This window comes from Myotis daubentonii, chromosome 4, assembly GCF_963259705.1.
Source record: "Myotis daubentonii chromosome 4, mMyoDau2.1, whole genome shotgun sequence".
In the NCBI taxonomy this organism is placed as follows: Eukaryota; Metazoa; Chordata; class Mammalia; order Chiroptera; family Vespertilionidae; genus Myotis; species Myotis daubentonii.
Window position 1 is genome coordinate 24,906,754 of NC_081843.1, and position 27,230 is coordinate 24,933,983.

The window sequence follows — 27,230 nt, forward strand, 5'->3', positions numbered from 1 at the left end:
ATTGGGGCCCTGAGAAAGATACCTCCTAAAAATGGGTCCTGGTGGCTCACTGGGCTCAAATTTTAAAAAAAAGAGCCTAGCAGCTATTTCTAAGCTGGGGCCTCTCACACACACCCAACACTTTCCAGAGAAGCCTGCACTAAACTGCCTGTCCACACTTGTTTCTGGCATCTGAACCAGCCCTTATAAAGGAGTTCCTGGAATCCTATTTCAACCAATAGGACTGAGGCTTTCCTCATCCAATCAGAGCTGCATAAACATCTTCACCAACCAATCAGAGTAGTTCTAATCTGACCAATCAGGAAAGTGTCTTTTAGGCCAATTAAACTGTGAGGATTTGAAGTCCTCCTCTGCATGAGGACAGACCAATCAGGGATCAGGGGCAGGGACTTCTATCTACATAAGCCAGCTCCTGTCTGGCTCTGAGAGCACACTTCCCCTTCCTACCAAAGACTGAAGACTGTATCTCCCAGGCTGGAGCAGAGCAGAGCTGCCTAGCAAGAGGGAGGCCTGGTTTCAGGGCTGCCTGGCCCCAGAGCTGCCTCATAGCCAGGCTGCATCACAATTGAGCTGTTTTGCCCTGAAACAAGTTTCCTTCTTCACTGAACCTCAAACTGGGTATTCCTGTTGGCACTGAATTGGTGACAATGACCATCGGTTGACAATATGTATTTGTATATGTATATAATATCCATACCAACATAAAATGTTCTCAACTGTCATTCTCTAATAAAAATAAGTGATTATTATATGCATATAGCCAAACCAAAGCAGTTTTGGACCAAAACAGTTTTTATCATACACTGAAAACTAGATATATGAAGTACTACCTTAAAAATGTTAATTCTTTAAACATTTTAAAAATATAGCTGTTTGTGTGTGTTACATATAGACATTGTCAATACATGTATGTTGATAAGATACTCCTGTATGAATTGATTTCAAAGGTCAAAAGTCAAGATGAGATCAGACAAAACAACCTCCCATTAGTCTGGGCTCATCTTACATGCAAAATTAGTAAACAAAGTAAGCCATTTTACAAGGAATATGAAGAACACAGTTAAACCCACTGAAGAAGTAGTGACTATTTAAAAAATAAAATGTTTCTGACACAACTTGGTATGTCAAAATTGAACATTAAACCTTGATTAGTATTTATATGGGGGATGCAAATAACAAGCCATCTTGGTTATAATGACTATTAGGTCAAACTTAGAATATTTGCTGCAAAATATTATTAACAATGCAGCAACTACACACAAATTCTGCAAGATTCTCCATTAACTTCTTCCTTTTAGCAGAAAAATTATTTGCTAACAGAAAGGTCACATTCACAAGCTCCTTCTATAAAGCCACAAAAATCTGCCTGCCCCATGAAATTTTTCCCCTTTACATTTTTTATTTTTTTAATGTTTTTATTGATTTTAGAGAGAGAGGAAGGAAGAGAGAGAGAGAAAAACATCAATGTGAGAGAGAAACATTGATCAGCTGCTCCCCTGACACGGGATCCAGCCTTCCTGGGCATGTGCCCTGACATGGAATGGAACCTGCAACCTTTCGGTGCACGGGAAAACGCTCTTATTTTATTTTATTAAAATGTATTTTTATTGATTTCAGAGAGGAAGGGAGAGGGAGAGAGAGATAGAAACGTCATTGATTGGCTGCCTCCTGCACGCCCCCTACTGGGGATCGAATCCACAACCCGGCCATGTGCCTTCTTCTGGAATCAAACCCAGGACCCTTCAGTCCCCAGGCCGACGCTCTATCCACTGAGAAAAACCAGCTAGGGCTCCCCTTTATTTTAAATTAGGGTATTATTTTTCATGCAATGAAATTCATATAGTTAAAGTGTACTTTTTGGTTAATTTGGGGAATTGTGTATAACCACATATGCACTACTACAATCAAGATATAGAATAGTTCCCTTTCTCAAAGGCCCCATCTCCTAATACCATCAAGACTTCAATTTATTAATTTAAGGGGAAGGTGAGAAATGCAACCCAGTCCACAACACAAGATCACTAAGATTTTATTACAATTTTAATTCTCACATTTAAGTCTACAAGTCATTTTAAGTTCATTATATACATGGTGTGATATGACAGAGAAAGTTCATTGTTTTACATAACATTATACAATCCTTTTAACACTATTTGTTGACAAAACTAACCTTTGCCTACTGGATCACCAGCACTTTAGTCAGAACATTTTACTTTCCAAATTCTCAACAGTTATTAATATTCAGGATTTGAGAACAAGAGATCAAAATTCCCAGATCATCCATTATTCTGTACATTTAATAGCACTTTATTATTTCTTTTTAAATAATAATGAGTTAGCATAAAACAGTGAGTCACTCTTCTGTGATAGGGTTATATTAAAAATTTGAGAGGGTAATTTGGTAAAGTAAGATATAATAATAAGTGCATGGGTTATTATTATGAACCAATATACTATGAAAAATTATATATCTCAATAAATAATCTCTACCTGATAGAGGTATTTAGTAATAGAAAATGAAAAGATTAAGACATCAGCACCAAAGGGATGCCAAATAAATATCATTTAAACATTAAAAGATGTCACAAATACATAATATTTAAAAGTTATTTTCAAATGAGATGTTTAAACACACGCCCTAGCTGGTTTTGCTCAGTGGATAGAGCATCAGCCCAGACTGAAAGGTCCCGGGTTTGATTCCAATCAAGGGCACGTACCTTGGTTGCAGGCTCCATCCCCTGCCCTGGTAGGGGCTCGTGGGGGAGGCTACCCAATTGATGTGTCTCTCTCACATCGATGTTTCTGCTTCTCCCCCTCCTTTACATTCTCTCTAAAAATCAATGGAAAAATATCTTCAGGTGAGGACTAACAACAACAACAACAAAACCCCCACAAGTTTTCATTGCTAGTATTTGTCTTACAACAAATATTTCAGATACAGAAGTTTGTTTCATGTCATGCTGATGTTGGTCAGATTGTTCTGAGTGTGTCCAAAGCTAATACAAATTGGGCACTAGACCAGTGGTCGGCAAACTGCGGCTTGTGAGCCACATGCGGCTCTTTGGCACCTTGAATGTGGCTCTTCCACAAAATACCAACTTATGCGCATGGGCCACGAAGTTTCAATCGGACTGTACGTGCGCGCCTGCATGTGGTATTCTGTGGAAGAGCCACACTCAAGGAGCCAAAGAGCCGCATGTGGCTCGCGAGCCGCAGTTTGCCAACCACTGCACTAGACTATACAATGCTTCATATAAGCTCATTTCCTTTTTTTTAGAAATGGAAATATTTTGTCTGCTTGCCTTGATTTTGCCTTGTTTTACTGTTAAAACTGATATTGCTTGTTCTAATTCAGATTTTAGATCAGCCGATTCACAATGGAGTATTCCACAATGATATTTACAATCTGTGATTCTTCTGCAAAGGTACAAAGAATAGTAGCTTACAGCAAATATTTAAATACTGAAACACCACTGGATTCTATCGTAAGATAACGTAACATGCTGACATCCTGGCAAGGTTAACAGCACTACTACATAGAAACAAGTTTCAAAACTGCCAATTTAAGGACAGCTTCCAAAACTTATGATTTCTTGGAACATGACTTGCAGCATTTTTATAAAGTATACTATGTGTATGATTCACTAATAAATTTTTATGTATAAGAATGACTCACTGTTCGCAGATAGGTCCACAAGCACACACTTCTAACATAGCAATAGTGACAGACAAGAATGACTAATTTGATTGTGGCCCCTTCTCTTCTACATGCTCTTGTCCTGGTTTCAGAAACGTTGACCTTAACCTTTGATGTTGATTCCACTCTTGTTTTCAACTTCATGTTAGTAGATTCCTTTGAACTAGTAATGCCTATGTTGATGGTTAAACTTTAATTCCCACAGATTTTTTTTCCTTTATCCTGATTTCTAAACTGATTATTTGCAAAAAAATGTCCCTGAAAATGTCAGGAAGGCATTTCTGCATGAAAACACTACTGGGCCCTGACAGGTTTGGCTCAGTGGTTGGAGTATTGGCCCACAGACTGAAGGGTCGTGGGTTCAATTCCTGGTCAAGGGCATGTACCTCGGTTGCAGGTTCAATCCCCAGTCCCAGTCAGGGCCCATGCAGGAGGCAACCATTCAATGTTTCTCTCCCTCTCCCTCTCTCTCCCCCTCCTTCCTACCTTCTACTCTAAGAATCAATGGAGAAAATATCCTTGGGTGAGGATTAAAAACAAAGAACAAAAAAAAACCCACTGGAAATCAACTGACCACATGTATGGGGGGTTTTCTGGACTACTCTGTTTCATTGTCTGTCTTTCTTTATGGCAGCGCCATACTGCCTTTACTCCTGTTGCTGCATGCTAAGTCTTAAAGATAGAGTTAAGTCCTTTAGTTGGCTGGGAAGGTCATGCCGCTGGATCAAATATTAGCCACCTTTCATTATAAAGGGCTGTCCAGTTTAAAAAGTCTCTCCTTTGAGACTTGTATATGTCCATTTGAAGCTGAACATGTGTTTTCATTACCATTTTACATACAAAAAAGCTCATCAAGTGACTTCCCCTAGCTGGGTAAGTAGATCTGAGGTTGTCCTCCAAGTCCAGTGCTCTTTGCATAGCCTCCCTTCCACCCCCATCTTTCCAGGAAGGGACCCCCCTCAGAAAGGGTTTCCCTGACCCCTGAGCCCAAGCAGCCCCTTTCCCTGCAGCATCCTCTGCCTTTTGTTTCACTCCTAAAACTCATCTCTGCCTGTGCTTCTTATTTATTTCTTTGCTAATTCTCTCTCTATGCCACTAGAATGTAAGTTCTGAGAGCAGGATCTTACACACCTTGCTGACCACAGGATCCTCAGCACTGGCCCATGGCCTTATAGTGCAAGTCCTCTGCAATCAGGGTTTGTTGAATGGATGAGATCAGTGGATGCTTTCCCTACAATGCAACAGGCCAAGTGACAAAAACCAAATTGCTTATTTCCTCCTGAATTATATATATTAACAAGATTTACATTTTAGTATACAGTCAACTTCCCCAGTCTGTCTGGATAACACCATATTTCCTACCAAAGGTAACTAAGGGAAAGAGGGAATGTTCCACTGTGCAAACTGACTCACACAGCAGAATGAACTGGAAAAATCTGGGGAAGTGGGAGCAAGAAAATACATTACCTCTGTCTTCACAAACTCTCATTCTGAATTCAAATTCTATAAGCATAACTGCTTCTGTATTTTGGGGTCTGATCTGGGTGAATGAGGCAACGATACTAGATAGACTATGCCTTGGAGATTGCTGATAACTATGACTCTTATTTCTAATACAAAATTTGATTTCGAAGAGCAAAACAAACATTAAATAAGCTATGTCTGTTTGAGAGCTACTCAGTAATAAAGAACATCTTTTGTGGAATAGGAGTAGTTGGGGGGAGGAGGATTTTATATATGTATTTGTCAGTACTAGGTATGAAGTTGATTTGCAAATATGAGATTGGCCTAAGTGAGGGAAAAATTGGTTCTGGGTTACAAAGAATCGATGGTATTCAATTAGAAATATTTGGTAAGAACTCGGTTTAAATATATTAAACAATCTCCTATTGGTAACTCACTGTAATTCACTTTTTTAATCCTCACCCAAGGACATTTTCATTGATTCCAGAAATTAATACCAATTCCTAAATAAGGAACTTACACTCAACATACAATTAATTGGAGCTGAATACAGAATACCTGAAATTTTCAGAAGCTAGGACGAATTTTACTTTGCACCAAAATTTACCCTTGATTCCGATGAAAGGATTTGCTAATGAAACCAGTAATGTAATCAAAGTTACAGGAGGAAAAATTACCAACTCCTCCCATACCAAAAATCCAACTATTTCAGAAAATAAATTGCTTTAAAAACTTTTTCCAGGAAATTAAACATAACCAATCGAACACATATTTATCTGTAGAGAGATATAAATATCTTCACAAAGGCACACCAGAGAATGGGATGTTAGCTCACTTTGGAGATGGCAAGTAGGGAGAAGTGTGCCAAAGAACTTTGCACAGAGGAGGAAACAGAAATCTAAGTGCTGTATAAAAGGCTGATTCACCCAATAGAGCCCAGCAAAGTCTCAGCAAATAACAAGCAACAGATTCCTGAAGCAAGCAGATAATAAGGACTGATGCTGTCGACAGGGAGAAGGCTGGACTAGGATCCCCACACCATCCCTAGGAAACCAAGGCACTGGCATTCTTCCAGACCAGCAGAGTTGAGCAGAAAGTTTAGTGTGGAGACGGTGGTCCTCTCACAGAGGCACCTGGTCCAGTGGTAGAGCTTGGGAGTGAGCGGGGAAATAAGAACTAGTGGGGAAAGTAGCATCCCTCATAAAATGAGAAGTGGGCCTCCAGCTTCCTTCCGCCAATCAGTACCCAAAGCACCAGCAACAATCAGGTCTATCTCCATCAAACTGCAAATCAGAAAGTCAATCTCTTAAAACACCAAATCCTTACAGCTAATATCATACTTAATGTTGAATGCTTTTTCCCTAAAATCATGAACAAGACACAGATGTTGGCTCTCACTACTTGTATTCAACCCTGTTCTAGAGGCTGTAATAATGCAATAAGTTAAGAGAAAGAAATAGAATTCATAGGGTCCTTTGGACAGGGAGGAATACAATTACCTTTATTTGCATATATGATTGTCTAATAAAAAAATACCAAATAGTCTACAAAATTTTATTAGAACTAATAAGAGAATTTAGTACAGTCCAATGATACAAGGTCAAAATATACAAATCAATTGTATTTTTTATATTAGCAATGAACAACTGAAAATTTAATTAAAAAATATACTACTTACAATAACATCCAAAAGCAAAATACTTAGGGACAACTCTAATAAAGCATATGTAAAATTTGTATGCTTAAAACTATAATACACTGATGAGAGAAATCAAAGAAAACCTAAATAAATAAAAAGGTATGTTCATGGATTGGAAAACACAAGATACTTAAGAGGTTAATTCTTCCTGAAATGACCTATAGATTCAACACAATCCTAATCAAAGTCTTAGCTTTTTGCAGAAATCAGCAAACTGACTCTAAACTTTTTGAGGAAAAATGAAGGAATAAATATTTTTTAAAAACATAAGAACAAGGTTGCCGAAACCGGTTTGGCTCAGTGGATAGAGCGTCGGCCTGCGGACTGAAAGGTCCCAGGTTCGATTCCGGTCAAGGGCATGTACCTGGGTTGCGGGCACATCCCCAGTAGGAGATGTGCAGGAGGCAGCTGATCGATGTTTCTCTCTCATCGATGTTTCTAACTCTCTATCTCTCTCCCTTCTTCTCTGTAAAAAATCAATAAAATATATTTTAAAAAAAAACAACAAAAAAAAACATAAGAACAAGGTTGAATGATTTCCTATCTGATTTCAAGTCTCATCTATATATATAAAAGCCTAAGCGACCTGCCGACTGGCCGGTAGCTATGATGCACACTGACCACCAGGGGGCAGACGTTCAATGCAGGAGCTGCCCCCTGGTGGTCAGTGTGCTCCCACAGCGGGAGCGCTGCTCAGATGAGAGACAGGCAGTCAGACGCTGAGCTGACGGCTGGCAAGTGCAGCTGTGGTGGCACGAGCACCTCCCACGGACATTTCCCCTGTGCACCTGAGCAGCGACAGGCACAGCAGGCTGGGATGAGCAGGAGCAGCATGGCACCCTGTTGCTTCACGCACTACATCCCTCGGCGGATGTTGGACTGCCAGTTTTGGCCCAATGCCCACAGTCTGACATCCCCCAAAGGGTCCCGGATTGCAAGAGGGCACAGGCCAGGCTGAGGGACCCCACCAGTACATGAATGCGTGCACTGAGCCTTTACTTATAAATATAATAATGTAGACAGTGTGATACTGGTGAAAGGATACACATATAGATTAATGGAACAAAACAGTCCAGAAATTTTATACACAGACACAAACTCACATCCTGAACTGGTTTTTGACAAAGGAGTCAAGGTAATTCAGTAGAGAAAAAAGTTTTTTCAAATAATGGTGCTCAACAAATATATATCTATGTGCAAAAAATGAACCTGTTCTCATGCTTCACACTATATAAAAATCAATTCAAAATAGATCATATATCTGAAAAACTATAAAACACAGAAAAAAATGAGAAAAAAATCTTTGTGACCCTAGTTTAGGCAATCATTTTTATGTAGATGACAAAACCACAAGTCATAAAGAAAAGATTAGCCTCAGAGAAAAGATATAATTACAAAGTCAGCTTTTCACCTCATGACTCTACAGAGATAAACCATCAATAAGATCTGTCTCCACACCCAGAGCTTCTCATCCCTTTTTAATTCATTCTTAAATAGTAGATATCCAAAAATAGTCAAATATTTGAAGAAAGCCTTTAATGTAAGAGACAAAATTCAAAACAGACCAATATACAGACAGAAAAAATTCCAAGGAAACAGAAACAATGTAAGGAACTGAGGAACATTTTTAAAGCTACAGGCAGTCCTTGCTCTGCTCATATTATAGGGCCATAAAAATGACTGGGCAACCTGCCATATTTGCAAGTAAATAGATAAATAGAAAAATCAAGAAATAGCAATAAGTACGTTACTACTTGGAAAAATAGGTAAATATAAAAGGAAAGTTGAAAATGATTGCCTCTGAGGACAGGGTGGGAGTAGAAGGGAACTGCTGCTTTACATATATATATTTATACACACACACACACACACACACACATATATATATACATATACATATACATACACACACACTAGGGCAGCCGTGGGCAAACTACGGCCCATGGGCCGGATCCGGCCCATTTGAAATGAATAAAACTAAAAAAAAAAAAAAGACCGTACCCTTTTATGTAATGATGTTTACTTTGAATTTATATTAGTTCACACAAACACTCCATCCATGCTTTTGTTCCAGCCCTCCGGTCCAGTTTAAGAACCCATTGTGGCCCTCGAGTCAAAAAGTTTGCCCACCCCTGCACTAGGGGCTCAGTGCACGAATTTGTGCACCTTGAAAGGAACTGTGGACCACAAGACTACAGTAGGCACAGGGGTGGGTCTCAGCCCATCCTCCACAACCCCGCCCAGCCCCTCCCGCTGCAGCCCCTGGTCTCCTGTCTGCCATCGGCCCCGCTCCCACTGCTGCCACTTCCACGCACTGACGGCGCTGGCCCCCCTCGCACCCGCTGACGGCGTGGAGCAATTGGGGCTGGCACCAGCAGCGGGTGCAAGCAGTGGCTGCTGCCTTGATCACCCTTCAGGAGCAGGGGGAGGTGGAGAAGCTCTCAGGGCGATCAGGGCTGGCAGCTGCCACTCGCACCTGCTGATAGCGCAGAGTGATCAGGACTGGCGCTGGACACCGGCAGTGGGTGCGAGCGGTTGCTCCGGCACCAGCAGCAGGTGCAAGTACCAGGTGGGACTGTGGTGCACAGGAGCAAAGAATTTTCAGTAACCACCAGAGGCTCGCCCTGATGACAGCTACTGGCGCCCCACCTTGGTCTGGCACTCCCACTCACCTACTCCACCACCCCGCCACAGCCAATGCCCGCCATGTTCCGCGCACAACCCCTGGTGGTCAGCGCACATCATAGCAACCGGTTGTTTGGTTGTTCCACTATTCAGTCTATTTGCATATTAGCCTTTTATTATATAGAATTTTTTTATTGATTTCAGAGAGGAAGGGGGAGCGAGAGATAGAAATATCAATGATGAGAGAGAGAATCATTGATTGGCTGCCTCCTACACACCCCACACTGTGGCTCTTGCCTGCAACCCAAGCATATGCCCTGACTGGGAATTGAACTGTGACCACTGGGTAGATGATCAACCACTGAACCATGCTGGCCAGGCAGGACTGCTGCTTTTTATTATATACTTTTTTGTATTATTTGGCTCTTAAAAACATTATATATATAAATAAAAGCCTAAGCGACCAGAATAACTGGAACCACCGGTCACTATGACGCGCACTGACTACCAGGGGGCAGACGCTCAATGCAGGAGCTGCCCTCTGGTGGTCAGTGCACTCCCACAGCCAACCTCCCCCAGCTGACCAACCTCCCGCGGTCCTTCCCCACCCCGGCTAGCCAATCTCCCATGGTCCCTCCCCCAGACCCCCGCGCTTGGACAGGGAACCGGGGGTGGGTAGCAGCAGACGCAGCCCCTTTCCCAGGGGGGCCGAGGGCCAGCTCCCTCCACGGGGTCAGTGGCCAACCTCCCGTGCCCCGTCCCTCCCCCCAGCTGGCAGACCCCAATCAGCCTGCCACCCACCCGCCACAGAAGGAGGAGGGAAGGAGGCAGGGAACTGCGCAGTGGCCGGGCACCGACGATGGCAGTGTCAGCATCTGGCATCTGGCATCCGTTCCTTCCATGCCTGGCCCAGCAACTGCTGCCTCCTCTCCCGACCCTGCCTGGCCCTGGGTTGGGACAGGGAACCAGGGGTGGGTGGCAGCAGATGCAGCCCCTTTCCCAGGGGGGCTGAGGGCCAGCTCCCTCCTTAGGGCTGGCAGCCAACCTCCTGTGCCCTGTTCCTCCCCCCAGTCGGCAGGCTCCAATCGGCTCACCATGGTGGCGGTGTGGCAGTGAGGGAAGGAGGTGGGGGGAGGGGAAAACGGTGGGGCGCTGACAATGGTGGCATTGGCATCCAGTGTCCGTTCCTTCCGTGCCTGGCCCGGTGACCATCACCTCCTCTCCCGGCCCCACCAGGGCCTTCAGGCCCCAGGCTGGGACGGGGAACCAGGGGTGGAGGGCAGTGGATGCAGCCCCTTTCCCAGGGTGGCCAAGGGCCATCTCCTTCCTTGGGGCCAGTGGCCAACTTTCTGTGCCCTGTCCCTCCCCCCAGCCGGCAGGCCCCAATTGGCCTGCCGCCCACCTGCCACAGGGCGGCCTGGCGGTGAGGAAAAGAGGGAATCACACGGTGGCGGGGCGCCAACGATGGCAGCGGCCGGCATCTGTTCTTTCTGCGCCCGTCGCCTCCTCTCCAGCCCTGATCAGCCTGTCCCCAATCAGCCCTGATCGCCAGCCTGGCCTACTGACCTCACCCATGCATGAATTTTGTGCACCAGGACTCTAGTTATTCATACATTTCATTGAAATATTTTAAAAATGTCAAGACTTCACAAAGATCCACTTAACACGTGAATAGCTACCATACCAATAAATCATTAGTTGTCTGGTTATGTTAAATGGATATATTCAGTTCTGCTACTAATTGGCTTTGTGACCTTGAATAAGACACAGCTTCTCAGACCCTCCAGTTCTCCTTTGTAATCACTAAGAGTGGACTGGATCATCTCCAAGTCCTTTCCAGCAAATATATGGCTTTATCAAGTAACACTTTTGCTCACACAATTATAGGTGCTACCCATTCTTTAAAAGAATATACCTGCATTTCTTCAAAAATGGATTTAGTTGCCCTAACTAACTGGTTTGGCTCAGTGGATAGAACGTCAGCCTGTGGACCAAAGGGTCCTGGGTTCGATTCCAGCCAAGGGCATTTACCTTGGTGCAGGCTCCTCCTCAGCCTGGGCCCTTGTCAGGGCGCATGCAGGAGGCAACCAATCAATGTATTTCTCTCACATCATTGTTTCTCTCTGCCTTTCCCTCTCTCTCCCACTCTCCCTAAAAAAAAAAAAAAAAAATCAATGGAAAAATATCCTCAGGCGAGGATATTTTAGCCTTCACTTCCATTCATCTGAATTAGTGTGATATTACTGTATTTCACAATTATTAGCATTTGCAAGTAGAAATGACACTTAGTTATCTAAACAAAAACAAAATTTATAGTATTAGTATCTTAATCCTATGTGCTTTTAATCTCTTCAGAAATTGTCATTTTTGGTTATTTCTATTTTTCTTATAAACCAAACCTGAGAAGGAAAAAAAACTCATAATATCAACTGATCAGGCTCAAATTGACCAATGGAAAACATTACTCTATATTCTAATGGTTTCATTATATTCATTAATTTAAACATCCTAAATCACATATTTAGTCAAATTGATGATGAGATGACATCTTAGCACTAATTTGACTTGTTGAATCAACAGGGTTATGATGGCTTTACCAGGAGAAGAGAACAAGATTCTAGATCATGAAATAGAGAATGTCATTTCAGCTTCTTCAGAACAGAGGACCGCCTACCACCAGATGTTCTCTTACCAAGGAATGACATGCTTCTTACATTTTGGTTTGATTTATGAAGAGCCTTCTGGGAATAATTTGTGACTATAAGCAAACTAGAAATTAATCCCCTCCAAGATTGTAGAATCATTGATTTAAGATGATAAATTAATGTACCTCATGGTCATTCCCAAGAATTCCCCAGTTCTTTAGACTGATTTCTGTAGCATCATATGAGATTGATTTGCTTTTAAGTTATTTTTCCCTTAAAAAATGTGGTAAGGTATGCATGAATAGTCTTCAGACTAAGATGTTCGAAGGCATCCACAGTTGATCTATTCCCACCTTTATATGGTTCTTTCAGCTGTCTTTCCTGCTGTCTAAACAGCAGGTAAGACAATAAAATAGGGTGGATACTGATGTAATTATGAAAGGAGTGTCATTTCTTTCTGCCTCACCTTTAGCAAAGCAATTAAAACTGGCATAAACTAACAGGAAAAAGCAGTCTGAATGGTATTCTCCAGTAAGAAACTGGAAAGAAAGGTATATTCTGGGTGTATTATAGGTTTTCTTGATCATTCATTCATTTGCATCTTTTTCTGAGTGACCATCAAAAGGCATCATTTGTTAGGTACTGGAATGCTAATATAAGTAAGTAAACAACCATTCCCAACTTTTTCTTTTAAGAGTTACCAAGGCAAAGAATTCCCAAGGATTCTAGGTGGCATAGAAGGCATCAGAAGGCATTCCTGGTGGTGGTGGGGAAGGATCACAAGTGGATATCTGAAGGAGTGGGCATTCTGGAAAGAGCATGAATGGGATTTCAGATGAGAGAGGTGAGGGCTTGAATCGGGGTTCTGTCTTATATTGGTGTTGTGACCCAGGGCAAGATCCTTAAGTGAGTCTCAGTCTCCTCAATTATAAAATAGGTTATGTGAGGATCAAATAAGAAAACTATACAAAACAGCAAAGGTTACAGTACCTGGAGCATGGTAAACACTTAACAAATGCAAGTGCCTTCTCTGCTTCCTCACTGTTCTATGGTAGGCAAAGGCGGGGGGCAGAGGGAGTTGGGGGGGTGTCCATGTTTTAGGGATGATGTTGATGGGTCTTCAGAGGCAGTGGTCCAAATCTTTGAAAAGCATCAGGAAAGGAAGAGAGAAGAAGAAGTAGAACGAAGACATAAACAGCATAAACAGTGATACAGCATGGTCGTGATGGCTGGGAGGGTAAGTAATTAACTGGATAGCTATTTATTAACTCATGGGTGTCCAGACCACCCCAAATGCCCTACTCTGTTGGAAATGTATACAAGGTTACTAGAAGACACAGTTCCATTTTTTCCCAACATTTTATTATGAGAACTTCAAATATACAGTAAAGTATAAAGAACTGTACAATTAACATCAATTTAGCCATTACTTAGGTTCTATAATTAGTTCTACTTTGGGGACAGAGACCTGAAAACACACAGCGATTTTAGTGTTTTTGCATTCGGAAAGGGGGCATGAAAGGGGGAAGCTCTAGAATGCTCCCATGTGGTTAAGTATTTGGCTTCTGCTCTCCCAGCAATGCAGTTGAATGAAATGAAATCTTTGCTTCAGAGATTCTTGAATGAACAAAAGGAAGCACCTACAATCTGCAGACAGAATTTAAACATGGAACCACCTATCAGCACAATGACAAAGCTCATGTTGGGCTATAGTAGCCACTCATCCTTATACCTGACCTCCCCCAAGTAAACACAAACATGCTGTGGCTTCTGCCAGCTTATAATGTACTAGCAGGGCATAAAGTGTCAAAAAAGAACCGCCAAAAAATGTTAAGGATTTCTACACCTGGAAATGAAAATATAGTATTTACACATTTCATACTTTATTTCAGCTAAAACAAATACAAATAATACAGGAATAACTCTAACTGCACACGATCTGGGCAACTCAAATAGGAAATCAGTTGTGTGTTTGGTTAATAGATATGGAAAAGATAGCATTTCACTTCCTTAATCATCTAAGTGTGTTGAGGGCAGTTTCAATTGGCAGTCCCATTTAAGAATTTATACTATTACATGAAGATAAGTATGAATAATATAATACATTATTAGAAACACAGATGATAATTACTTTTCATTATAGTTATTCAAATAAATAACATGAAGATATGGAAAGAAAACATTTATTTCAAATACTACTGCTATTATTAAGCTTGAAAGCATTCCAAAACATCAAAAGTCAGATTAAATATAAGGGGATATTAAACTGAGCTTTCAATTCTTTAAAATAAAATCTTGAGACGACATACTGCTTTAAAGTGGGTTTTCAGTGCCAAATTCTAAATTACTGCATACAGAAACTTTTAAATGGAAATAATGAATTTTCTTGGAGATGGGAACTAACTTCTATGTTTTTAAATTTAAAGAAAGCTAAGTGATTACTAAAATTTTCTCAATTTTAATAAAATAATTAGATTTTTTAAAATCAACTATAGAAATCTTAGAGATTGAGCTCTTTTAAAAAATACATAATTTTGAATCACTACAACTGTTCTGCTTTCACAGCTGTGCTTTTGTCCATTTCTGTAGAGGTGACACTTCATTCTCTTAAAACAGACAGATCTACATCTAAAATCAGTTGGTCTGGTTGCCAGATATGCTATAGCCCATACAACAAGTAAGAAGAAAAGGCCGGATCTCACAGCATTTAAAATCAATTTACCTACCTATCATATTTTATCTTAAGAATTTTTATATCTACAAAAGCAATTTAATGAAGTGTAAAATAGATAAGTAGTAACTGAGAGTTATAAATTCACCAACTATTTTTCTTGATAATTCATAATTTTCTGCTGAAATTTTAAAAGTATTTTAGGTCAGCATCCTCCCTATCCCCAATTATTGTGAGAAAGGCTTCAAGTGAAATTTTACCATAAAAAGACTGCATTCCAGCCCTAACCAGTTTGGCTCAGTGGATAGAGCATCGGCGTGCTGACTGAAGGGTTCCAGGTTCGATTCCGGTCAAGGGCATGTACCTTGGTTGTGGGCACATCCCCAGTAGGGGGTGTGCAGGAGGCAGCTGATCGATGTTTCTCTCTCATTGATGTTTCTAACTCTCTATCCCTCTCCCTTCCTCTCTGTAAAAAATCAATAAAATATATATATTTTTAAAAAGATTGCATTCCAGATTGCCTGCATCTTTTTAAAAAATTTTAATTATAGGGAAATACACAACTGAGTTGCACTGTTATGTGACCAATCTGTAGAACTCTTCATCTTGCAAAACAGAAACTCTTTACCCATTAAATACTAACTCCCATCCCTCTCTCCCCCAGCTCATGGCAAACACCATTCCACTTTCTGTCTCTGTGAATTTGACTATTCTAGTTACCTCATAACAATGGAATCATACAGTATTTTGTCTTTTTGTGACTGGCTTATTTCACTTAGCATAATGTCCTCAAGGTTCATCCATGTTGTAGCAGCATATCAAAATTTCCTTCCTTTCTTAAGTTGAATAATATTCTGTAATAGTGATTTTCAACCTTTTTCATCTCATGGCACACAAACTAATTACTAAAATTCTGCAGCACAGCAGTATATATGTATATTTTGCCAATCTGACAAAAAATAGGTATAATTTTGATTCATTCGCATCAGGCAGCTATTGTTATGCTGGCTTGTTGTCATTTTTTATTTGACAATCTAAGGGAAAAGAGGTAAGTGCTCCTGACTAGTCAGGTATTGCATGTTTTACGGCACACCGTTTGAAAATGGGTGTTCTATATCACATTTTATTTATTCAAGTTGTCTGATTTTCTTTTTATATTATTCTCAGGAATCCTGATGAAATACTTTCTTTGAAAGAAAGCAATGATGCTCTGACCTAGTGGCCCAAGAGAAGTCAAAAGGAGACGGGTTAGACCGGTTCAGCTTTCCCCGACACCAGCCAGGCTTTCTTTCAAAGAACAATATTTAGAAGTGGGTTTTCAGTGCCAAATTCTAAATTACTGCATACAGAAACTTTTATTTTATTATTATTTTTTTTCATACAGAAACTTTTAAATGGAAATAATGAATTTTCTTGGAGATGGGGACAATATTTAGAAGGAATATTTGTTAGAGTTGTTTCTACATCTTGATTTAAGAAAGCTCCCTGGCTTTATGTCTTAGGAATATTCCATGGTAAAACCAATTTGCCTGGTACTTTAAAATTCTACATTAATCAGATTCTAGTTTTATGCTGAATATTTATTTGAATTTCTTAAAATACTTCTTTAGACTAGAGTGATCCTTTGTTCAGTTGTTCAGATGTTAAGGTGGAAAGGAGCTGAATAAGAGGGAAGACTAAGCAAAGGGCTGTGATTATTACTTTTTAATCATTTAAAGCAGATTTTAAAGGTCTCTCTGTACAACCTTTCCAGTCTGAAATTAACACAGCCCTTAAAAGATAATTAGACCGAGGCAAAATCAGCAAAGAGGAGGGGGAGGTAGCCCATCAGCAGGAAAGAGCTGTGTCACCAGCTTTATGATCTGGAGCAAACCACTTCCCCTCTGAGTTTTTCTTTTTTTTTAATCAGTGAAATAGGACTAATAATGCTACCTTATTCCCCTCAGGGTTCTTCCTCAGTCCCCAGTGAAGATAAAGAACCATTATTCTTCTCATAATGGCATTTCATAATCTTACCATGGTTCCTACTGCCCCTTGCCTCCAGCTACTATTCCAGGCTGAATAGTCTCAATATTTCCCCTTCCTTTTACCATCATCAAGTCATTTTCCTCCAAACGAGCTGTGGAACTGCTACTTAAAAGCAACCAATCAACTCATCAAAGACCAAGACTGGATTCTAAAGGCACTTCAATAATTTTTATATTGGCTTATACATCATAGGGTCACTTCTGTGTATTTTTAAATTGTTGAAAACTAATAGTTTTCCATTGATAATCTAAATCCTTTCCCCAAAGAAATAAGGTTGAAATTCAGTTTTCAACTTAGGACTTCTTGGACAGCTTTTTTTTTTTTTTAAGAAAAGATAATTTAGGAAACCAAGATGGCGGCATAGGTAAACACTGGAAATTGCTGCCTCGCACAACTACTTCAAAAATACAACTTAAAGACAAAACGGACATCATCCAGAACCACAGGAAGGCTGGCTGAGTGGAAATTCTACAACTAGAAGAAAAGAGAAAAGCACTGAGACTCAGAGGAGGTGTGGAAGTAAAGTGCAGAGGTATGAAGGCGCACATGGAAAGGGCTGGCAGCTGAGGACGCAGTTGTCTTTTTCAATTGGGAGGGAGTCTCAAGCTCCCAACTGCTCTGAACTCCAGTTTTGGGTGAGTCTCTGGGGATCCAGACTCATACAAAGAGAAACTGGACTGTCTGGCATCGGGCAGAATTCGAGGGCGGCTTTCTCTCAGAGGTGCTTGCAGCGATTACTGGGACACTGAGACATGGGGCCTCTTAGGGTAGGACTGGGGAGCAGCCATAGCTGCTTGCTCCGCCCTGTTGATCCCCTGAGACCCCGCCCCACCCAAGCTGTACACAGAGGCTTTTGCATATGAAAGGCCTGGCCCTTTGCAACCTGAAAATTACCTAACAAACTGCAGCTGGGTCAGAGAGACCCAGAACATCCAAAAGAAGGCCCAAGGCCCCACAGCAGCTTGCACTGCCTCACAGCTGGGCCTCATCTGGGCACCTCCAAACCCCAAACAAAGAAGAGGGATATGCAGATCTCTTTATAGCTCCTGCTGGGTAGCCTCAGGCAGAGGCTAAATTAGCACCTCCTTAGAGATCCAAGAGCCAGTGTACCCAGTGGTCAGAGTGGGACCATCCAGATTACAACTCCTCAGATCCATAAGGGACACACTCAGGGGGCAGACTCAGTGAGCACCAAAGCCCCACTGAAGCAAGTCTTGCCCCATAAGGGTGTCTCCAGCTCAGAAGTTCTCCCATTGCAGACACAGCTGATTCTCACAGCCAATTGGCCTGGAGGTCAATTCCTCCCAGTGATACCTACAACAATCAAGGCTTAACTACAAGACTGTGCACAAAGCCCACAAAGGGGTGCACCAAGAGTGTCCACCTCAGGTATTTGGGGAGGCTGAGCCACTGGGCGCTATAGGACACCTAACACAGAAAGCCACTCTATCAACACAGGGAAGAATAAAAAATGCAGAGACAAAGAAACAAGTCACAAATGACAGAAATGGAGGAAAGCAAACTACTGGATATAGAGTTCAAAACCACACTTTTAAGGTTTTTCAAGAATTTTCTAGAAACTGCAGATAAATTTAGTGAGACCCTCAAGAAATCTAGTGAGACTGCCGATAAATTTAGTGAGACCCTCAAGAAATCTAGTGAGACCCTCGAGGATATGAACAAGGCCCAACTAGAAATTAAGCATACACTGACTGAAATAAAGGATATTATGCAGAGTTCCAACAGCAGACTAGAGGATCTCAAGAATCAAGTCAAAGATTTGAAATACGAAGAAGCAACAATCACCCAACCGGAAAAACAAAAAGAAAAAAGAATACAAAAATATGAAGATAGTGTAAGGAGCCTCTGGGACAACTTCAAGCGTACCAACATCCGAATTATGGGGGTGCCAAAAGAAGAGAGAGAGCAAGATATTGAAAACCTATTTGAAGAAATAATGATAGAAAACTTCCCCTACCTGGTGAAAGAAATAGACTTACAAGTCCAGGAAGCGCAGAGAACCCCAAACAAAAGGAATCCAAAGAGGACCACACCAAGACACATCATAATTAAAATGCCAAGAGCAAAAGACAAAGAGAGAATCTTAAAAGCAGCAAGAGAAAAACAGACAGTTACCTACAAGGGAGTACCCATAGGACTGTCAGCTGATTTCTCAACAGAAACTATGCAGGTCAGAAGGGAGTGGCAAGAAATATTCAAAGTGATGAATAGCAAGAACCTACAACCTAGTTTACTTTACCCAGCAAAGCTATCATTCAGAATTGAAGGTCAGAGAAAGAGCTTCACAGACAAGAAAAAGCTAAAGGAGTTCTTTCCCCCCAAACCAGTATTATATGAAATGCTGAAAGGTATCCTTTAAGAAGAGGAAGAAGAAGAAAAAGGTAAAGATACAAATTATGAACAACAAATACACATCTATCAACAAGTGAATCTAAAAATCAAGTGAATAAATAATCTGATGAACAGGAAAAAAAGAAAAGATAATTTATTAAAATCAGAGAGCATTTACACACTCATAGGTGTAAATGTGCCATGCTTCTAAAAGGTAACTTAATACACTGGGCTATGGATCCAAAAACACCTATAAAGTTAGAATTCTGTGTAACTTCAGCTAAATTATTTGGCTTTTCTGTGACTCAACTTCCTCGTCTATAAGTCAGGAATATCACTAAGGGTTACAATGAGTTATTACACAGTTTAAAAAACAACAACAACGATCTGAAGCATCTAGCTCCGTGCCTAGAATGAAGAATCTGCTTAGTAAATATAAGCATTCTCTCCTATATTTCACAGTTATCTGTAGATATTCCAAAAAGCATTCTGTGTGTCAGTGAGCTTTACACCTTTATACTGACAGGACAAAGAAAGACATAAGAAAGGTAAAAGAAGAATGATTTATCTGAACTAGAGCACTGGGTCACGAATCGATCTTTCACAAGCATCTGACTTTACAATATTCATGAGTTCCGCTACAAGGTTGATCATTTAAATTAGAATTAAACCCAGGTTAGCAGGTTAGTATGTTTTATTAAGGAGGCTAAAGAACACTAAGCCATTTGCAGTGTAAAGAATCACACTTAAACAAGAAGCAGAATAAGAGTGACTTCCAAGCTATTTGGCAAATGAGAAAAAGAAGGTAGAGAAAAGTATGTGTTCATTACCATTTACCTAACAAAAGGTGGGGGTATATTTATGTAGTTGTTTACATATTTAAAAGAATGGAAAGATATACGAAAAACTAATAAAACTGGTCACTACAAGGGAGGGAGAAACAAGCTGGAGAAGGCGCAGAGACAAGCTTGGTAGATTTGATTGTGGAACCATAAAAATGTTTTACATAATTATAAGACAAAATTAAATTTTTAGAAAGGCAATCCATAAAAGTAAATATAAAGCAAACCTAAATGATTACTGAGATGGTAGCTTAACCACACAAAAAATTAATTACTTCAAATGACTTTAAAATAAGGTAATTTGATTGTTCAGCTCTAGTTAGATAAACTCTAGAGACAAAAATTGCTACCAATATAAAATTATTTTTCAATAAGTATATTACTAGTAATGCTACTGATAGAGTTATTCTGAAACTATTATAGTATGTAGTAGCATAAACCAAGTAAATAATTTAATATCATTATAAACCAGAATTTTCAATAAGGAAAAGGAAAAACAAAATTTTAAATAGATAAGTTGTGAAGTCTAACTGGAATTTGAAGTATCAGTATAAACTTATCTTTTTTCATGAAAGGAAGAAAGACTACCTTGCTAGCTCTTTTCAGTAAAAATGGCTATAAAACAACAAAGAAACTAGTATCAATCAACACCCTGAGAACCCAGATTATAGTTTCTAAATACCATTTCCTATCAAAAGGAACAAGCCCCTTAGAGAAATGGTTGACTCCAAATATAAGGTAGGAAAGGTTTAACAAGAGCCTGGAATATCGTGTTAAGCATACCAGAAGTCAAAGAAGCTATTAAAGGCTCCTGGAATTGTATCAGAAGACTCAAAAGGCAACTCAAAATGGTTCTCACTGGTCATAACAAGATAATTAGAGCATAAAAAAGAATAGCACTTGGCTGATATGGGTCAGCAGTTGATCTTTGCCTCTGGAACCAAGAGGTCGCTGGTTCAATTCCCGGTTAGGGAACATGCCAGGGTTTCAGGCTCGATCCCCTAGGGAGCATGCAGGAGGCAGCTGATGGATGATGTTACTCTCTCAGCAATGTTTCTCTCTATATTTCTCCTTCCTCTCTCTCTCTGAAAATCAGGGGTGGGTGGGAAGAGATCAACCAAAGAACTTGTATGCATATATGCATAACCCATGGACACAGACAATAGAGTGGTGAAGGTGGAGAGGGAGGTGGACAGGGGAAGGCTAGAAGGGGTCAATGGGGGAAAAAAGGGGACATATGTAATACTTTAAACAATAAAGATTTTAAAAACACATATATTTTTTAAAAAGCAACTGTAATGTATAAATATATATTTTTAAAAATCCATGCATAGACACTTTTGGAAAGTGCTAGCATGAAAACCAATTATTTATTCTGAAACTGGTTTTTAAAAGGTGTGTTGGGGATAGAGATTAAAGAATTTATTCTGCTTTTTCTAGATGAACTATATCTTCAGATAACTGAATAAACTATATATATATATATATATTTTTTAAAATATATATATATATTTTATATATATATGTACATATATATATATTTTTTTTTAAATCCTCAACCTGGGATATTTTTCCATAGATTTTTAGAAAGAATGGAAGGGAGGGAAGAGGGGGAAGGAGAGAGAAACATCCATGCAAGGAAGACACATCGATTGGTTGCCTCCTGCATGCACCCTGACCTGCAACTGAGGTACATGCCCTCGAACCCATGATACTTGGTCTGAGGGCCGATGCTCTAACCACTGAGAAACCGGCTAGGACAAATTTTACATTTTAAATAAAAGCATTTGGGGTAATAAATTAAGAAGGAACAAACTATAATATTATCATTTTGAAACTCTTAATGAAATAATGAATCTAGCAATTGATCATTAATGGTTACTAAAACTATCAGGTGAAAAGCTAATAGGGAACTTCATATTGAATGAACCAGAATAGCAATATCTGAACCCACTTGATCAATCTTATCACAAAGAGAGACAAGTAGACATTTTATGCCACACAAAGTAACACAATAAAATCTTCTATGAAATATTCTTTTTATTAGTTCAATCCTGAATCTGACCAAGTTTATAGATCTAACTACCAGTTCATTGCAAACACAGAAGTCAGGGAACATGTTAAACAAACTTAAATTATGTTCCAGAATATGGGAAATTCTACAGAGCAAACAACCTGGTTTCTTAAATATATTGCAAAAGGATGAGGGGTGGAGGGAAGGGAATCCAGAGAGAGGAAATTCACAGATTAAGAGAGAAGTGGGACATGTCAACCAAATATAATACGTGAACTTGTTTGGAAACTAGAGCTCAAACAAAACAATTATTTCAAAAAAAATGTGAGCAGAAAATCTGAACACTGACTGATATTAAGGAATTAATTTTTTATGGTAGTTGCATTCTAGTTTTGTTTTAAAATGCTGCTTATCTTTTTGATACATACATATGTAGCCTATGTTTGAAATGATACCCTGTCTGTGATTTGTTTCAAAATTATCTGAAGGGGAGAGTGAGAGAAAGAGAACTAATGAAACAGAACTGGACACACACTGTTGATACTTTGTGACAGCTAGATGGGAGTTTTGTTACATTATTTTCTCTGCTTTTGTACGCGTTTGAAATTTTTTTTTTTTGTAATGAAAAATTTTGGTATTCTTTAAGCAGAAATTCAAAAAGGCCTCTCTTCAGCTTCCTAGGATATCACTTTTTTTAAAAAAATATATTTTATTGATTTTTTACAGAGAGGAAGGGACAGGGATAGAGAGTTAGAAACATCGATGAGAGAGAAACATCGATCAGCTGCCTCCTGCACGCCCCCTACTGGGGATGTGCCCGCAACCAAGGTACATGCCCTTGACCGGAATCGAACCTGGGACCCCTCAGTCCGCAGGCCGACACTCTATCCACTGAGCCAAACCGGTGCTGGCGGATATCACTTTTAAATGAAAAGATACAAGCTCTTCAATGTTTATCTTAGGTGTGTGGTGATTATAGTTAAGACAATAGTCCCCTATATGGCATGCACCTAAATGCAATCAATCTGCTTGAGTACTTTCTTCCTTCAGGACAGGGCTATCCCAGACCTGGAAAAATTCATGGGGGTGGAAAGAACAGGGCTCTTCAGATCACCCTGGAATAAAATCCAATTCAAGAACTGTTTAATCTCCCTGAGCCTCTATGAAATGGGGATAACCTCTCATCCCTCACAATGTTGCTATAAGCATCACATGAGATAAAATGTGAAACACCTAGCCCAGAGCAAGCACTCAGGAAACTGACACTTGAATAGTTATTTATTCATTCATTAATTCACCAACTATCTGAGTACATACTGAGGATCGGACTCTAGGTTACGTGCTAGAGATATAAAGACTCGGAAACATGGCACCTGCCTTGAAGGAAAACAGGAAAGTAAATCCATGATTATAGTGGTAATGTATTTAAAGTTCTGGAAGGATACAATATTTGGATCTAAAATTCTATATCCAGGAACATTATCAATTAGGAAGGTGAAATAGAGGCATTTTTTAGTTTACTGACCATACCATATATGTGCAAAAAAAATAACACACCACTAAGAAAAGAAAATTAGTTCCCTCAAAAAAATCTACACAAAAAAGGTCGAGATATTTAGAAGATATTCTCCTTTGGGTAGCAAAGCTTGAATAACATAGGAACACTTTCTTCTCTGTGGGCCCAAATATGCAGGCTTTCTTCACTAGAGAATTGTATTTATACAATCATAATAATATACATGTTATATACCTAAGGCCATCTCTTGGAATCAACTTCTCAAGAAAGCACAAAAATATAGATACAAAAAAGTAGAAAGTAGTATAAATAACCTAATCTAGTTAACGAAAGTGAGAAGGGAACAGAGAGCAAAGGAAGGTACTATATGTGCTTAATTTTTAATCTTATATAGAAGCAATTAAGATATATTGGTCAAAGTTGGTAAGACTTTTTAGTTAAAGGTAGAGCGAAACTGCCAGAAGAAAATGATAATGTAGCCGCCACAGGGAAGGAGAACTGGGAATGCGGAGCAAAGATTCCCTTATACCCGTTCATTTTATATCCTCTTATACTATGCAAACTTTTAAAAAATGGTGCATTTATCACTTCAATGGTTTAAAAAGTGTCATGGGAAACACTTTCTCTGCTAAAATATATGTAACCCCACAAGATCTACATTGAATTTGCTAACTCTGCTCAAATACAAGAAAGATTCTGAGGCCACTAGACTAGATAACTTCTACAGTATTTTCCAGACTAAAGATCTATCCTAAGGAACATGCAAATTGTAGGAGGGTCATTTGGTCAATATAAAGATACAGATGTAATAAAATCTATTCCTAAACTGTAGAACATGAAGCAAACAAGAATGAAACAATAGGAAATTTCCCCAGAAAAGGGCAGCTGAGAACCAAGAGCAGAAGCATTAAAGTTGAATGGAGCCAGGAGGAAGAAGGAAAAAACAAGAGATGGTAAACAGAGCTTCTGAGTGCATTCCTTACTGCTGAGAGGGAGTGAGCTTACCACCAGGACAAGAGGGCTGGTGCCCATGCTGCAGAAATGCATTCTTAGACAGCAGTGGGTGGTGGTGGGTCTGAAGGGGAAAGGCAACCACTTTAAGTCACAGAAGCAGTTAAGCAATTAATGTGTAAATCAGGAACCAACGCACAAAGGACAAAAAGGGCTGAGTTCAAGTTTCTTCTGCCACAGCCTAGTGATTTCTGACCATTTCTTGAAGTCATGAATACAGATGGTAGATGGGAATTAAAAGGCTGTACCCATTGAAAGGGTGAATAATCTTTTTCTTATTTAGTGTGCTGACTTCATTATTTAGTGTAGCTTTATTTTATTTTTATTTTTTTGTTAATCCTCACCAGAGGATATTTTTTCATTGATTTATAGAGAGAGGGAAAGAGAGAGGGAGACAGAGAGAAACACCGATGTGAGAGAGACCCATCAATTGGTTGCCTCCTGCATGCGCCCCAACCAGGGCTGGGATCGAGCCTGCAACTGAGTACATGCCCTTGACCAGAATTGAACCCCAAACCCTTCAGTCCAAAGGCTGACACTCTATCCACTGAGCAAAACCGGCTAGGGTTAGTGTAGTTTTAAATGCTTTTATTAGAAAAGAAGAAATGTAATAAAATCAATGAGTTAAGTTCCCACTTTAAAAAACTAGACAAAGAATAACAGATCCAAAATAAGCAAAGAAATAACAAGAGTATAAATAAATGAAAAATAAGACAGAAAAACAATAGGAAAAAAGCCCAGTAAAGTTAATTTTGGTTCTTTTAAAGAATTAATAATCACCTAGCTAGGAAAAAAGAAAAGAGACACAAATTACCAATATCAGGAGTTTTTAAAAGAACACAATTAGAGATCCTACAGATATTAAAATTATAAGGGAATAGCCTAAGCTAATAATTTTATGCTAATGAATTTACCAACCTAAATGAAATAGGATATTCCTTGAAAAACAGATTCCTAAAAGTGAAATAAAAAAAAAAAAAAACAGAAAATCTAATTAGCCCATATCAATGAAAGAAACTGAATTCATAATAAAAAACCATTCCACAGAGAAACTCTATGTCCAGATAGCTCCACCGGTAAACTCAACCAAAAACTTAAGAACTTATTAATAACTAGTTTTATGAGGTTAGTATAATCCTGATACAAAAACTTGACAAAAATATAAAAGAAAATTACAATCTAATATTTCTCATAAAGACATAAAAATCCTATATAATAAAAGGATAATATGCAAATCAAACAGCAGGACAACCGGTCGCTATGACATGCACTGACCACCAGGGGGAAGATGCCCAATGCAGGAGCTGCCCCCTGGTGGTGAGTGCACTCCTACAGGGAGAGCGCTGCTCAGCCAGAAGTGGGGCTCACGGCTGGCGAGCACAGCAGTGGTGATGGGAGCCTCTCCCACTTCCATGGCAGCTCTAAGGATGTCTGACTGCAGCTTAGGGCCACTCCCCGCAGGGAGCAGGCCTAAGCCATCAGTGGGACATCCCCTGAGGGCTCCCGGACTGCTAAAGGGCACAGGCCAGGCTGAGGGCCACCCCCCCTGCCGCTGCCCCTCCAGCACACGAATGTTGTGCACTGGGCCTCTAGTATTTAATAAAATATGAGCAAATCAAATCCAGCAACATGTAAAAAGGATAATACATCATGACCAAGTGGATTTCTACCAGGAATGCAAATTTAACTTAAAAACATCAATGTAATTCAATATACTGACAAAATAAAGTACAAGAACTACATGATAATTTTAAAAGATACAAAAAGAGCATCTGAAAATATTCGACATCCATTCATGATACAAACTCTTAGCAAACCAGAAATAGAAGGGAATTTCCTCAGTCTGAAAAAGGACTTGTATGGACAACCTAAAAATCGTACTTCATGGGGAAACACTGAACTTCCCCTGATACTAGAAATAAGGCAGGGATATCCACTCTCCCACTTCTACTTAACTGTGTACCAGAGGTGCTAGTCAGGGAAAAAGCAGGAAAAAGGAGACACAAATATTGGAAAAATAAAGCTTGTTACTCGCACATTAACATGATTGTGTATATAAAACCCTGTAGAATATTTTAAAAAAACTATCAGAAGAAGTAAATTTTAAAAGGTTGCAGGGTACAAGGTTAACATACAACAATTAATTATATTCTATATAGAGGCAGCAAACAACTTGAAAATGAGTGACTTGTTTTAAGAAACTTTCATTTATAATAACATCAATAACATAAAATATTTAGGAAGAATATTAACATAAGACCTCTACAGCAAAACCTAAAAACAGGCCTAATGAAGAAACAGACAAGATGCTTCTAAAATTTATTTGGAGTACAAAGGATCTAGAATAGACAAAATAATTTGTAAAAGAAAAACAATGTTGGAGGGTTTATGCTACCTGATTTTAAGTCTTAATATAAAGTCACAGAAATAATAAAGTGTGGTACTGGCATAAGAACAGACATAAAAATGAATGAAACAGAGGAGTACAGAAATAGACCTAAATACCTGGTCAATTTATTTTAGACAAAAGTGCCAAGTTAATCTAATAAGAAAAGAAAAATCTTTTGAACAAATGTTGCTGAAACAACTGGATACTCATATGTAGAAAATTAACACTGACTCCAATATCACTGCATACACAAAATTAATTTGACATGGATCATGAG

At 39.5% G+C, this 27,230-nt stretch overlaps 1 protein-coding gene across 2 annotated transcripts in view; it reads right to left on the minus strand.

Moving 5' to 3' along the window:
- PARN (poly(A)-specific ribonuclease) overlaps positions 1-27,230 on the minus strand; it is a 172,343-nt gene that overhangs the window by 14,675 nt on the left and 130,438 nt on the right. The window contains exon 23 of one of the 2 annotated variants that reach the window (XM_059693219.1): positions 13,471-13,777. The exons of the other annotated variant lie outside the window; for it this stretch is intronic. Within the exon in view, the coding sequence (XP_059549202.1) occupies positions 13,771-13,777 (7 nt within the window). The 3' untranslated portion in view covers positions 13,471-13,770. Of the gene's footprint in view, positions 1-13,470; positions 13,778-27,230 lie in introns of those variants that run through there. 2 annotated transcript variants of the gene reach the window in all.